Genomic DNA, 15,017 nt, shown 5'->3' with positions numbered 1-15,017 from the left:
CAGCAGCCTCAGTCCTATTCATTGCCACATCTTTTCTCTACTAAGACTAAACAAGCCACGTGATCCTCAAGGCCATTGGCCTGACAGATAATTTTACAAATCCCTCAACCACTCTGCATCTATCAAACGCTGATTTTCTGCCTGATGTTTTTCCTGCTTTGAAACCTTTCTAAACATTTCCAGCCACATTAAATATTACCAGAGTAATCAAACATATTAATGTATCAATAGTCTTTACCTACAGCAGTGGCCTTGTAATGGGGCATTTGATGAAAGCTCTGTGGCACATGTGCCCCGAAAGATGGGCCTAAAAGGAAATTAACACACGTGGCATAGTTTATACCAATATAAGTGATGAGGCTCATGAAGCAGAGACTTATAGCATATAGGAAAGTTATATAACAGCGACCAGCAAGAGGGAGGTATTAAGTGGACAGACTAGTTACTAAAGAAGAGGTTGTGAAACTTTAGTGACATTAAACCTGGTATGTATGCCATATACTCTGCTAGATAACCTCGAGTATGAGTTTAGTCATTTAGGTGGGTTGGACCAGGTCAGGATTTAGATGGAAGGCTAACAAAACCTAAGATGCAACAAGAAATGAGACCAGCAATTTAACTGATAGCACGCTTCCTTCTGAGTCTGCTTGTAACTCACACCCCTCTGTGTGGGCACTGTGCTGCTATTTTTCAGAGACAAAACCAGTTGCAGTCATTTGTCATTAAAGATTTTTTCCCCCCTAAGAGCAGCAAGTGTTCTAGAAAATTTTAGAGATGGGTAAATACAGTCTGGCAACCTGAATTCCCCCATTTAACATTAATATGGTATTTTTGATTTCCCATCCTAAACTCTGGTCTGGAGTAATGGCTACCATATTTCACCCTGGAGATGGCTGCATTTTACTAGATAAAGCACTTCATATGCTGTCGGCAGGTAGCACGTGAAGTGCTTTCGAGCTTGCAAGAGGTACTATAAGAAATCAATAAAATAATGTACCTTCAACTCACAGGATTAGTAACATTTCTGGATGGTAAAGAGGTTGGATTTCCAAACACGTTGCCTGTGGAAGTCATTTACATTAAAGCAGAGCACAGAGCAAATAGATCGATAAAAATGCAGTGAGGCAAACAGAAAAATACCTCAAAAGAGGCAGAACAGAGACCTTGTGCATCTGACAACAGCAGAAATGGATACAAACTCAAGTTTATTTTCTATAAATGCCAAATTGCAATGTTTCACTTTAACTTAAATTCAAAAGATTCCCCGTGACACTTAACAGTACAGGTGAGAAAATAATCTCATGGTCAAGGACCAGGAGCGTATGAAGACTTGGGTTTTTCTATTTTTGGGCCTGCCACATAATTTTTGTCCGACTGTGGACAGGTCATCCTCACTGTGTCTCTTTCCCCATGTGGAAAATGGGAGTAATAGTGTTGTGAGCCTTAATAAATATTTGTAGAATGCATTGAGAGCCTCAGATAGAATGTGCCAGAGAAGCACAAAGCATTAATAGTTATAAGAATTTACTCTGGGATAGAGATTTTTCTGAAATATATTCCTTTTTCTCCTCTGGATACAAGGGGCATTTCATGTGTTGTGCCCTCACAAGAAAGAGGAGGACAACTTGTAAGCACTGTCCAGTTCTGTGAGCAGCAAGTTAGCCACCCTTGTACCAACCAGTTCAGACTGAACTATACACAATAACCATTAATCTGAGGGGGAGGGATGGGACAGCTACTCTTCCCTCTGTAGACCATTAAAATATCAGATTTTTCAGATATCATTTTGCTGTTGTTTCACTTAACCCCCATGTCCTCAATAAATGCTCACTCTCTCTGCCTTTCCAGATAAACTGTATTTGGAAATCTGCAATGATGAAAAAGTCAATGTTTCAGAATTCAAGAAACAGCTCTGCCAATAACTACCAATCAGTGTTCAATTCAAGAACAAAACTTCCTGGATCACACAATACAAGTAAAATACATAGTAAATACAATAAGCAAAGGCTTCTCATTCTGACAGTCTATTTCAGGCTTCATTTGCTACAAGTTTTATGAGATGTTGTGCTATTTTTGACTGGTTATTTCTCATTTGCCTCTACTGATTTTTTTAAAGGCTAGATATTTTAAAACCTTCAAAAAATGTTATATAGGAGAGACAGGAGATCCAGATCTATATAGAGACAAGAGATCCAGTGCCCTGCTGCGTGGCTGAGAGTGTACTGTGAAGGACCTGAATTCCTCCTGCTGAAGGAACTGGAGCACCTATTGGGACTATACAAAGCCTGCCTGTTCAGGATAGCCTCTCTTACTCAGGAGGATGTTCTCTGGAAGGACTAGGGAGAAGTTTAAGTATATGAGACCAAGGGCCAACAAGTTAGATATCTGTGGGGGGAGCTTACTATCCACTAGGCCAGCTACCAGCTAACATCCAAGATCACAGTCTCCAACTGGGCTACATCACTAGAAGAATACAAAGGGCATGTAGCCTTGCATAGACAGAATACACGCATCATTTACAACATAGTGAGGTTAGGAAAGGGAGTCGGATTCAGGTGGCTGGGTCAAGTGTCTGCAAATGTGCCACAGCTCCACAGTGATAGGTGGCCTAGGAGTTAGCCAACAAGGGAAGGGGACTGTCCTGAGACTAACTTTTCTTTGGAAAATCCACATCCAGCAGGGAAAAGCTAATATCTCTATAAGCAGGTGCAGCGTTGAATTTATTAGGCAAGAGCATTCTCTGAAGGGGCAGCCAGGGTGCCAGTAAGGGGGAAGTGCTAACAGACACAGCAATTATTAACTCCAGGGTTTGAGAAACATATGATAGCAATAGCTGCAGTACAGTGCTGCAGCTCTTTCATTGCTAGACTGAAGCAGCCCAGAGGAAAAAAGCTAGAACTTTGAGAAAGCAATTGTTAGAAGTTGCTACAAGTGCACTCAAAAAGGAACAACTAATTTAAAGGGCAGGATGTATACACTGCCTGGAAAATACTCAAGGTGGTTCACTTAGCACCTACAGTAGACTTATCCCAATTGCCAAGAAAGCAAGTAGGGGATTAAAAAATAGCCATTCTGGATTAGAAACAAAATAAAAAGAGTATTACATCAGAAATGTTTTGAGAAGAGATGGAAGAGGAAAAAGGAGAAGTCTAAGTTCAATGAGTTATCTAGAGCATGTAAGGGAATAATCACTGAAGCAAACATGCAAGAGGGAGAGAACATGGTTGCTGAAAAGAGGAACAAATACATTATTTTTTAAACATACTAAAGGGAAAAGGTTACTATAGGATCATTAAAGAACCTAAGATGAGGAAACTTCAGCAAGAGATGTGGATGAGATGGCAAGAATGAAGTTTTCCATAGTATACACCTTTGTGGGCCATGAACATGTCCAAACAAATATGTCATAAGAATGCATGGGATGAATGATATAGCCACTATCACAGTACAGCACTGTAAGCCTAAAATCTTACACCCCAATGATTCATAACCAGTGCCCAGAATATCAATAGAGCTGCATGTGAACTGACAACCCCACTAACATATATATTTGTTTTATACCTGGGATCAGCTGGACACTTGAGAATTTTATGTTCTATTAGTTTTGTTGTTTTTAAAATACCACACACGACCATGTTATGTAATCACCTCAGAATTTGAGGGGTACCTCCTGCTTGCAGAAAAGGAGTGGGTGCAACCCAACAAGTGTGGTCTTACTGTAGGTAAAATGATGGAGACTATCATAAACACATTGACAGAATGGGTTACCAGAACCTGTATGATAATAGATAAAATGAATCATAGAATATTAGGGTTGGGAGGGACCTCAGGAGGTCAGCTAGTCCAACCCCCTGCTTAAAGCAGGACCAACCCCAATTAAATCATCCCAGCTAGGGCTTTGCCAAGCCGGGCCTTAAAAAACATCTAGAGGACGGACATTCCACCACCTCCCTAGGTAACCCACTTCAGTGCTTCACTGCCCTCCTAGTGAAAAAGGTTTTCCTAATATCCAGACCTCCCCCACTGCAACTTGAGATCATTGTTCCTAGTTCTGTCATCTGCCACCACTGAGAACAGCCTAGCTCCATCCTCCCTGGAACCCCCTTTCAGGTAGTTGAAGGTCACTATCAAATCCCCCCTCAGTCTTCTCTTCTGCAGCCTAAACAAGCCCAGTTCCCCTCGGCCTCTCTTCCTAAGTCATGTGCCCCAGCCCCCCAAATAATTTTCATTGCCCCCCAGTAGACTCTCTCCAATTTGTCCACATCATTCCTGTAGTAGGGGCCCAAAACTGGACACAATACTTCAAATGTGGCCTCACCGGTGCCGAATAGAGGGGAATAATCACTTCCTTTGATCTACTGGCAATGCTCCTACTAATGCAGCCCAATATGCCAACAGCCGTCTTGGCAACAAGAGCACACTGACTCATATCCATATCTTGTCCACCACCAGGTCCTTTTCTGCAAAACTGCTGTCTAGCTAGCCAATCAGTCCCCAGACTGTAGCAGCGCATGGGATTCTTTCGTCCTAAGTGCGAGACTCTGCACTTGTCCTTGTTGAACCTCATCAGATTTCTTTTGGCTCAATCCTCCAATTTGTCTAGGTCACTCTGTATCCTATCCCTGCCTTCCAGGGTATCTACCACTCCCCCTAGCTTAGTGTCATCTGCAAACTTGCTGAGGGTCACCCCAAACCAAGCTACTTACTGATGAAGACATCACATGTACTCCACCTGCACTATCATTTAAACTGGTGACAAAATCCCTACAGAGAGACCAAAACTTCTGAACAAGGATGCCAAAAGTAAAGCACCCAATCAAGATTGACACATCTCACCTTAGGCATGCTTGTTTGGAAATTTCTGATGTGGATTTTAGGTTGGCCAGCAAAACCCAGATATACAAATTGGACAGCAAATGAGATAGATTAACATAAGCACAGCTCACTGTAAATATTTAACAGCTTGGAATGGAGAGAATTCACCAGTGGGATACCTCTGGGCCTGGGTTGAGGATGTGGCTCTTCATTTGGTCAACTCTAAAGGAGGAGTGTGCCTGTGAAATGGGTACTTTCTAATTCTTTGCACTATTTAGCACCAAGGATTTCAAAGAGTCAAATATTTATTTAATCCCCAGCATCCCAGTAAGGTGGTAATGCTCATTTTAGAGGGAGCAACTGGTAGAACAGAGATTTTAAATGATTCTCCTAGGTCAGGGATGTCAGTGATAAAAGGACAAAACTGAGGAATCCCAAATCCCAGTCCTGGTAGAACTGCTGCCAAATTTGTCGATAGACAGAAAGCTGGAAACAACACTGATACCTTCAGAAAGATTTAAGCACATCAGAACCATACAGGGTAGAGATGGAGAACACCAGTACTAGGCCATGGACACAGAGTCCATCTCCCTACCAAGGAAGGTCAGGATTGTTCAATATTGTACATTTTCTAGGGCTCTGTCCAGTCTAATGTGAATGTTCCAATAGGTGTGACTTCCACCACTTCTCTAGGGGGACAATTTCAAGCCGAAGAGTTTTCATTGTTCTGTTTTTCCTGACAGGTAGCCTAGCTTTCCCTTTTCTTATTACGCTTAGTTATATATCCCCAAAACACCAAGGGAATGGACGTGACAACCTATGAACTGGCTGATGTATCCATGCATATTTGCTCCTGCTAGAATCCATTTTGGAACTCAGAGTCAGCAGGCAAACCCTACATCAGAGAGGCTCTAAAAGAGGAAAGTTGCACAATACCACTGGGGGCCAATCTAAAGTTCTCATCCAGGTCTGATCATCTTACCTTGCCCTGGAGAGAGCACAGGGAAGAGTTATTATAAAAGCTAGGGAAGATCCTTGGCTCTAACGATACACCGAACATCTTAGGGTTGAATAGTTGGGTGAAAGACTCTGCAAGATCCTAATGATGGGAGTTCACCAACCTAGGGAAGGTTCTATTCAAGCTAAGATGCAAAAGGACATGAGTGATATAATGTGTCTATAGCTACACTCCACAGTATGTTGACACTCAGCTCTAAATCTTCTCACCTGACCCAGATATCCTTCACCAACCTCTTGGTGTCTGGGGGAGCTCAGACTTCAATGAAAGCAAGCTTGTTGAAGTTGAGTGGCAAGGGAAGGCATAATTAAGTCTATAACTGCCCAATAAAATGAGGTAATCAGTCTCATCATTATCAACATGGCCCATAATGTTGGGGTCTTAGATGCCTCACTGCTTCTATATTGCCAATTTCGTCAGACAGACAGACAGACATACCTCATCCACACCCATGAATCCCCCAAAGGCTTCCAAGATTACACTCCTTTGCATCCTTTATCTCTAGATTTAACCACTGTAATAGGCTCAATCTGGGACTAACCAGGAAAGCCGCTTGGAGGTTAGCGCAACCACAAAGGGCAGCTGTCCTCCTGAATGGGACAAGACAAGAACACACCACATCCATGCCTGGCAACCTTCACTGGCTGACAGGGGAAAATCAAGACATTGGTCATTATTCACAAACCCCTTAATGACTTAGGGCCACACTAACTTTTAAGACCAGCCTCTCCATCTTTGACCCAACCCTTTACAGATCACTCAGACTCATCATTCCAGTAGTAGAGTTGATGGTAGCCAGATATAGGGTGTTCTCAATAAAGCACTTGCACCCAATAGAAACATGTTTAACCATATCCTGCTGCATCTCTTTATCCGAATTATAGATGCTTGTGAGCTTTGAAATCCTGGGCTCTTAGCCAACTGGCCTCATCTCCTCCTTCAAAGCTGCAGGTTACAGGAGACTGTTGCATTTGTGCTTCTTTTATTTAGAATTGTTTATGATCATATTTAAGCCACAGAGTACACCCAGAGCCCACAGGCACCCTATAAATACCAGTAATAGTAAATGATGCGAATACAGCCAAAAGCATATCTCCTGCACCTCTACAAAAGCAACATCAGTTCGATCAAAAGGACCACACCTCTGCTCCGCTCTCCTCTCTCTTTAAGACACTCCCCCAAATTGGATCAACCTCACTAGTGGCCTTCTGCTCTTCAGGCTGCTCCCTACTCATTAGTGAAAGACCTGTGTGAAGAAATAAGGCTGGCAGGGAGGCTAGCTCTATGCTCATCTGATCTCCAGTGGCAACAAATTCCATAGCCAAGGGCTTTCAATAGAAAATGCTTCCCATAGCCCCCTGGACACTGAAACAAAGTTAGAGATCAAAGGGCCTTCCTCTGCCATCTCCCCTCTCCCAAATGAGAAATATTTAGGATTTTCTGCCCCAGGAGGTGCTGGCAGAATCTACTTCAGTGGGTTCTAGGGAAGAAAAAATTAAAAAAAAAAAAAAAAAAATCAAAATTCCATCCCACCATATAAATGGGATTAGGCGCACTTTCGGAGGGATTGATGTTCACTGGCACTGGGTTTAAACTAATCCAAGAGTAAATTCGGGGCTGTGAAGGAATTTCCCTCCCAGCATGTATTAGCTGAGACCTGCAGGGAGGAGCCCCATTCATCCAGGGCACAGTCTGAGTGAGAATCTATTAGGTACCCATGGCCATATCCCATACAATCACTTCACTGTGATTGAAAGAGGGTAATCAACCTTGGGGACCTTTATCCCTAACTCCGGCATCCATTCTTTATGGATCACTTAGAGCATAGTTAATAGTGCAGAAAAAATAAGCAATTTCATCTATTAAAATCAATGATGTAACAAAACCCTAACATTCCAATAACAGTACTACAAAAAGGCATCCAACATAAGAACAGATCTAGCTTAGCCTGCCAGCACAGTCCAGCCACAGCCTGCATCTTACAGATAGCAGGTCACACCCATGAATGCAAGACACTGTTTCAGTCTCTCTCCATAGAAAAAAGCAACTGGACATTTCTAAAATTAAGCCAAATTATTCAAATGTAAGGGTGCTGATTCCCCCCTCACATCAAAGAAATAAGCACTCACAGCAGCAGTGCAAATGAAGGCAGCAGATTTTCAGTGAAGTGCAATCACACTGTTTTTAATGAGTGTGCAGTTATATTAGTGATCAGTGCAACTACTATCTGGGCACATGCTACCATGGGAAGGCACAGTCAATGGGGCACAAAAATCTGCAGAGACAGCACCACACCTGGTGGGCTGATGGCACTAATGCACTGAATCACAGTACCACACCTTGTTTACTACCGGGCCAGATGTAAACATAGTGGTAGGCACGGCCTCATTCAAGCCACCTGCTGCTTTCATGCACCTAGGACCTTATATAACAAAGTCCCTTTAATGGCTTTTTTAAAAGCCACCCAAGCTCTGTTTGCCATGTGAGGTGTAGGAGCATAACAGCTGTGGGGTTTTCTGCAGAGGTCACCTGAGGGTTGATTAAACTGGTATCGCACAGCAAAAAAAAAAAAAATCCCATTCTGCAGTTTTTGCAGCTCAAGAATGCAGGGCTGGGAAAGCCGCAGGAGTAGCAACACAGCAGCTGAGCAGCATACAGTACGGTGACAGACAGCCAGAGGACTGCAAGTACCGCACATGCAAAAAAAATAAATAAAACCCATTCCAGCACAAACACAACTCATCCCCGTTATGCCTCTGCCCTACCCCATACCAGTGCCCACCCCTACTACAGCCCTATAACCCACACACCCTTCATCACAGTCCAGCTGGACAGACCCTCCCAAATGGAGACTCTGAACCGTACACTCCCCCTTTTCCCTATACCCACACCCCCCCATCTCACCACCCTGCACTAATCAGCCCCTCTCAGACATCCCTACCCTCCATCTTAGCTTATTCGCTCTATCCCCTGCACACACCCAAATGCATCCCTGCCAATGTGCATCCTGCCAACACCCAACCGTCACCCCCTCCCCTGCCCCACACACACACACACCCCCAACCCACCCCTTCACCCCAGCCCCCATATCCCACACACCTCCCATCCTCACACACCCCTCGCTCAGATACCCCCACCCCGCCACGGGCCAACACCCCCCAGCATGTCAGACTCCCACACCCCACAGAGGTGGGGGGGCACTGAGACCCAACACCGCAAGCACCAGATCCCCCCCCCCAAGCACCCCAACACAGCAGGGGGGAGGGGAATGGGAGACAGCTTCCTCCCTCAGCAGAGGGGAGTGGGACACGCTGGGGCAGTGAAGGGAGGGGGGCCCAGACCCTCCCCCAGCAGGGGGGAGGGGGACAAGGGAGGATGTGAAGGGGGGACACAAAACCCCCCCCTCAGCAGGAGGGAGGAGGACGCGGGGGGACCCAGACCCCACCCCAGCAGCGGGGAGGGGACGCGGGAGGGCTGAGAAGGGGGGGGGACCCAGACCCCCCCCCCAGCAGGGAGGAGGGTGACGCGGGGGGGGGGCTGAGGCGGGGGGGACTCAGCAGGGGGAGGCACTGGCCGAGGGGAGGGAGGGAGGGAGGGGAGGGCGCGCGGGGGGAACAGGTGCCGTTGGCGGGGTGCCGTTGGCGCCGTTGGCGGGGGAGCCCCCCCCGCACCCACCTCTCCGCCATCTTCCCCGGCGGCCGGCTAGCGCGCGGCAGGCTGGGTGCGCAGAGCGGCAGCGGCCCCCGCCCGCCAGCCCATGGCCCCGGCGGCTCCGGCTCCCGACACCGACTGAGGCTCCGGCTGCGGCTGCAGCCCCGCCGCGTCCTCCCGTCACCATCGACAACCTGACCTCACCGGCCGGCAGCCAACCAGGCGCCGCCGGGGGCGGGGCCCGAGAGCCGCGCCCCGCCCTCTCCCCCCCGCTCGGGTGCTCATGGGAAGTGTAGTTCCCGCCCAGGGTTGCCCGGGGGCTGCAGAAGCTGCAGGCCGCCCGCGGGCAGTAACTGGGCCCAGTCCATAGCACCCGCCTGCTTCTCCCCTGACGCCGCCATCTCCACCACTGGCGGGCTGGAGCCTGCCTGTTTCACGCTGCGTCTGCCCTAGACGCCGCCAGGTTCTGCCCTCCGCCAGCCTCCCCGGCTCCCGTTGCATCCCCGCCCCCACTGTCAGGACGCGGGTCCTGTTGCGCTAGGTGATGTTAGGGTAACCCGATGTCCCGCTTTTCTAGGCACAGTCCTGGTATTCGAGGCTTTGTCTTATACAGCTGCCTATCACCCCACGCCCCCCGTCCCGACTTTTCACGCTTGCTAACTGGTCACCCTAGGTGCTGTACAAACAAACTGGGTGACATTTAAGGGTCTGCGGTATATTGGAAGCCAGACCAAATGATGTCTTGGTCCCTCCTGGTGTTAAACTCTCTGACTCTATAAACAAAAAGACAGTTCTTGCATTGGGGCGCTCACAGTCCAAATCACTCTGATCTGTAATCACCTCCATTTCATTTTACTTTTGACAAACTAGCTGTTTATAATATACCTATTTTTAGCAACATTTTGCACCCTTCATACTCGCTGCTGGTGGATTATTTTTATTTTGTGATGCGGCACTTGAGGTGTATTTTAAAATTATGCCACGACTATATAGTGTGTATAGAGTTGAGGTTTTAGGATTTCTATAATGCAACCCATTATTCTTATTTTATCTATACAAATATTATTTGAATTACAGTAGCATTTAGAGACTTCACTTGAGATCAGGGCCCCATTGTGCTAGGCACTGTATAAAAAACAGTCTCTGATCTGGTGATTCTACAATCTAGAAAAGACAGATAACAGGTGGTATAAAGACACAAAGTACTTGCCCAAAATCACAGTAGCAGAGCCATCAACAGAACCTATGTCTCCTCACACCCAGTATAACATGTTAGCTGCTAGATCACCCTATAATCTATTAAATTTCTTATCTAATGAGGTCTAGTTATTATCTAAAATATAGCTATTTATCTAATCAGTTTCACCTAGAATATTTAACCAGTCTATTTTTGTCCAATCCAGTATACCTTTTATCTACTATCTCCAGTCTAGTATATTATCTAGTCTATTTCTTATTTATTGTTTTTATTATTGAGAATGACTGTTTGTATTATTACTATTGATCATGATATTTTACACTCTGAGTGCATTCATCCCAAAAGGTCCAAAAACACATCACAAATTACACATATGCAGAACTACTAAAACGCAGCCATCTCTGCGCAAAAGGCAGCAGCCAACTGACACAGCACTTACCACACAATGAGTGCCAAATTAGTATGTTTACTATTAATATTAAACTACAATCACCTTGGGGCAGAAACCAATCTTCTTCTATGGCCCTTCTGCAGATACATATAACCCTCACTATCTTTATGCATATGATTAGTCCCACTGAATACTCTGGGAATATTTGTATGATTAAATTCCAGAGGGGTAGTCTGTTTTTAGCAAAACAATGAGAATCCTGTGGCACCTTAAAGACTAACAAATTTATTTGGATATAAGCTTTCGTGAGCATGATTAAAGTTACTCCCTGATTGTAACTATTTGCAGAATTGGAGCCCCTGCCCCTATCCTGCAAGCACTTAAGAATATGAATAAGATAACTTAAGCGAGTAGCCCCACTGAAGTCAACGTGGCTACTCACATGAGTAAAGACATGCACATGCCTAAATGTTCGCAGGATCAGGGACTATATTTGCAAACCACCTAGTACAACTGTGTCCCAGCTTCCTTCAGGGCCTTTGGGTACTAGCACAACACAACATGCCACCGCATCCAGAGAAGAGAAATTTTGGCCAAAGAACTGAGACAAACATGCTGCTTTTACATAAAAGGTTCTGGGATCTTTGATGCTCTAAACTAGGGGCCTCTTGTTACCGTCAAAGAACCAATAGGTTTAAAAGCTCTGGGAAGCTGCTGGCCTTCTCCTGAGTCCAGTTAGAGGTGGTGGCAGTTTCTTCAAAAGCAAAGTGAACACCAAATAAAATGTGTTTCTAGGATGGAGGTAAAGCTGAGTCCAAACTGGCCATGGGGTGAAGAAGAGCTTGGCCTTGGAGTAGCCTACAGAGGAAACATGCAGCCCAAAGTGACTCGTCTCAAGAATATACAAAGCTTGGCCTCTGCTCTCTCCATCAGGCCACCTCTCTCCGCCTGTAGGCACATCTTTGCACGAGACCTGAAACAAATACAAGGTGTCATCTGTGTACTAATTTGAGAATGACAGGATTTCTACACATACTCACAGTTACCTTCCATTGGATGATCTCAAAGCCCTGTTCAAACATTAGTGAGTTCAGCTTCTCATTGGCAGGTCAGGATAATTAGCCCTGGTTTACAGATGGATAAACTGTGGCACAGAGAGCAAAACCAAGAGTACATCCCAGAGCACCTCAGTCCCAGTGTGGTGCATTAACCACAAGACCATCCTTCCTCCCTATTATTAATGCCCATTGAGATCAGACACACAGATCCCAGGGAAGGAAGCTCCTGTTCTAATAGCACGGCTGTGCGCCTGATGGAATCTGTCTACCTTCAGTAGTAGGAGATGATCTTCCAGAGGAAATCTGGGAGCATTCTGACCAAAGGATGGCCTTGAAGGTATTTTATTGTGGTGTCATAGGGGCCATAGAAACGTTACACCTAACATTAGGATTGGCAGGTATGTCTGCAGATCAGTAGAGAAGAAATTCCTTACTGGAAGGGGAGAAGATGAAGTTGTCAGGATTAAGAGACTCTGAGAAAGTAAGAGAGTTGGAAACGCTCTGATCTAACTAGATCTTCTGTGTCAGTTAGCAACAGCGAATCACAATAGGCGTTACTATTCCAGCCCAGAAACAAGGGACAATTTAGATGTGATCCTGTTGAATTCATGTTCTTTCCCTGATAAAAGGAAAGGAAAAGGAAAGCATTGACACCAGGCCTTTGAAATACGATGTCTGCTCTAATGCTGCTGAAGGCATCTATTCAAGGTCACAGTCATATAAAAGATCATTAGTTGCTTCTGGGTGGGCTTATGCCAAGATGTCCTGTCTTTTAATTAGGCCTGAGAGTGCACTTCTTTTGCAGGATAAAATCCCACTGGTTTCAATGGGGAGAGAAGAACTGGTTAATGTGTTCCAAGGGGGTGTAATTAAGAATAATAGGATGAGATTAAGCACAGGAAAATTTAAGATAAATACATTTCCTGATGGTGAGATATGAAAGATGGCGAGACTGCCCAGTGGGGGAAGTGATGTAGCCTGAGATATTTAAAACTAGACTGGAAAAAGTCATGAAGAATAGACTCTTGGAAACAGTCTTGTATTGGCTAGAGAGACAGACTAGTACACCAAATAGGGCTTTTTCATTTCTAATGTCTGTGATTCTGTTACTTTCACGCCAGGGCAAACTTCTGAAGGATCTAGACTTAAAGCATAAAGTGCCTTAACCTCAGTTTTCAGGCATATTTGCTAACCACTGAAGATAGTCTGTGTTTAGACAAAAGCTCACTCGACTCCCAGTCCCCGTCCTCCTATAGCTGAAGTGAAGTCATACGGCTGAAGTTGACAGAAGATAGTCTGTGTTTAGTCTGAAGATAGTCTGAAGATAGTCTGAAGATAGTCTGTGTTTAGACAAAAGCTCACTCGACTCCCAGTCCCCGTCCTCCTATAGCTGAAGTGAAGTCATACGGCTGAAGTTGACAGAACAAGGAACAACGGTCTCAAGTTGCAGGGGGGGAGGTCTAGGTTGGACATTAGGAAAAAGTTTTTTACTAGGAGGGTGGTGAAGCATTGGAATGGGTTACCTAGGGAGGTGGTGGAATCTCCATCCTTACAGGTTTTTAAGCTGAGGCTTGACAAAGCCCTGGTTGGGATGATATAGCTGAGGTTAGTCCTGCTTTGAGCAGGGGGTTGGACTAGATGACCTCCTGAGGTCCCTTCCAACTCTAATATTCTATGATTCTATGATTCTATGAGACATCCTGCTCATTCCCATGGTAAAGGACTGACATGCAAGGTTATGATTTGATTAGGATATTGAGCAGAAGACAACGGCTGGGATAGAGGGAAGCTCTTATCCAAGCAAAATATCTGAGGCCTGGTCTACACGAGGAAATTAGTCGGGTATAACTACACTGCATAGCGTTGTGAAAAATCTGCAGTCCTGAGTAGCACAGGTAAACTGATCTAACCCCCAGCGTAGATGGCACTCGTTCAACGCCTCTTTGGGAGGTGGATTACCTACGCCGATGGAAGAACCGCTCCCGGTGGCATAGGTATCGTCTTTACTGGACTGCTACTTGCTGCAGCATTTCAAGTGTAGACAAGCCTGGAGAAACAGTCATGGCAAGGGGATATAGAACACAAGACGGATACAGCAAAGGGCAGAAACGCCATCACATTCTCTTGTCTTATACTTAGATTGTAAACTCCCTGGGGCAGGGACTGTCCTTTTGTTCTGTGTTTGTACACTGCCTAGCCCGATGGAGTTCTGGTCCATGACTTGGGTTCCTAGGTGCTACATATAAATAATAACAACAATAATTAATACCTTACTGGAGGGGAACGCTCCACTTGCATAAATCTGGCACCTGCGTCAGCTGCCCCACCCCCACCTCTGATGTGATGAGGGACATCCCAGGAGAGGGGCCGGGGTAAGGCCGAGCTCGGCTATGCGGATCATCCATTGGCACAAGATTCCTTAGGACCCTCATGCCGGTAGCGTCTGTTAAAGCAGCTCCTTTCGCTCTTCTAACTCATGCACGTTAGGGCTGGGCTGCTGTCGGATCCCTTCTTCTCTTGCCAAGCAGAGCCTGGAACTGGGGGAGAATCGAGCCTTGGGCTTTTAACATCTCCTCTTCTTTTAACCTTCCTCCAGTGTGAAAATCCATCTGTAATGTGCCTCTCCTCATCCTTGCTGATTGGCTGGGAGTCAATGCCATGGAGACAGTCAATCTGTCTCCCTCCCGTAGCTTTTGCTTCCTTCATAGCAGCGGCATATTCTTGTCAAGACTGAGCCATGGCACAGGTGCTGAATGGCTTCAGGGCAACATGTGAACCGGCTTCCCCCCTTGGCGCTTCGTCAGATGTCTCTCCCCTGTGAACTGTGGGGATCTGTGGGGCGGCTATTTGGGAAGAGGCATTATAGGGCCAAGGGGTGGATGACTG

General features: G+C 45.7%; 1 protein-coding gene across 1 annotated transcript in view; it reads right to left on the bottom strand.

Annotated features, from left to right (window-relative positions):
- The window catches only part of ARHGAP39 (Rho GTPase activating protein 39), a 345,937-nt gene extending 336,323 nt beyond the window's left edge, over positions 1-9,614 (bottom strand). The window contains exon 1 of the mRNA XM_067560096.1: positions 9,509-9,614. Coding sequence (XP_067416197.1) covers positions 9,509-9,519 — 11 coding nt within the window. The 5' untranslated portion in view covers positions 9,520-9,614. The remainder of the gene's footprint in view (positions 1-9,508) is intronic.
- Between the last annotated feature and the right edge of the window lie 5,403 nt (positions 9,615-15,017).

Source organism: Emydura macquarii, unplaced genomic scaffold (assembly GCF_026122565.2).
Source record: "Emydura macquarii macquarii isolate MOO-44397 ecotype Brisbane River unplaced genomic scaffold, CSIRO-AGI_Emac_v2 contig_2246, whole genome shotgun sequence".
Taxonomy (NCBI): Eukaryota; Metazoa; Chordata; order Testudines; family Chelidae; genus Emydura; species Emydura macquarii.
The sequence above is the reverse complement of the archived record's forward strand: the minus strand, read 5'-3'. Positions and strand labels throughout refer to the sequence as shown.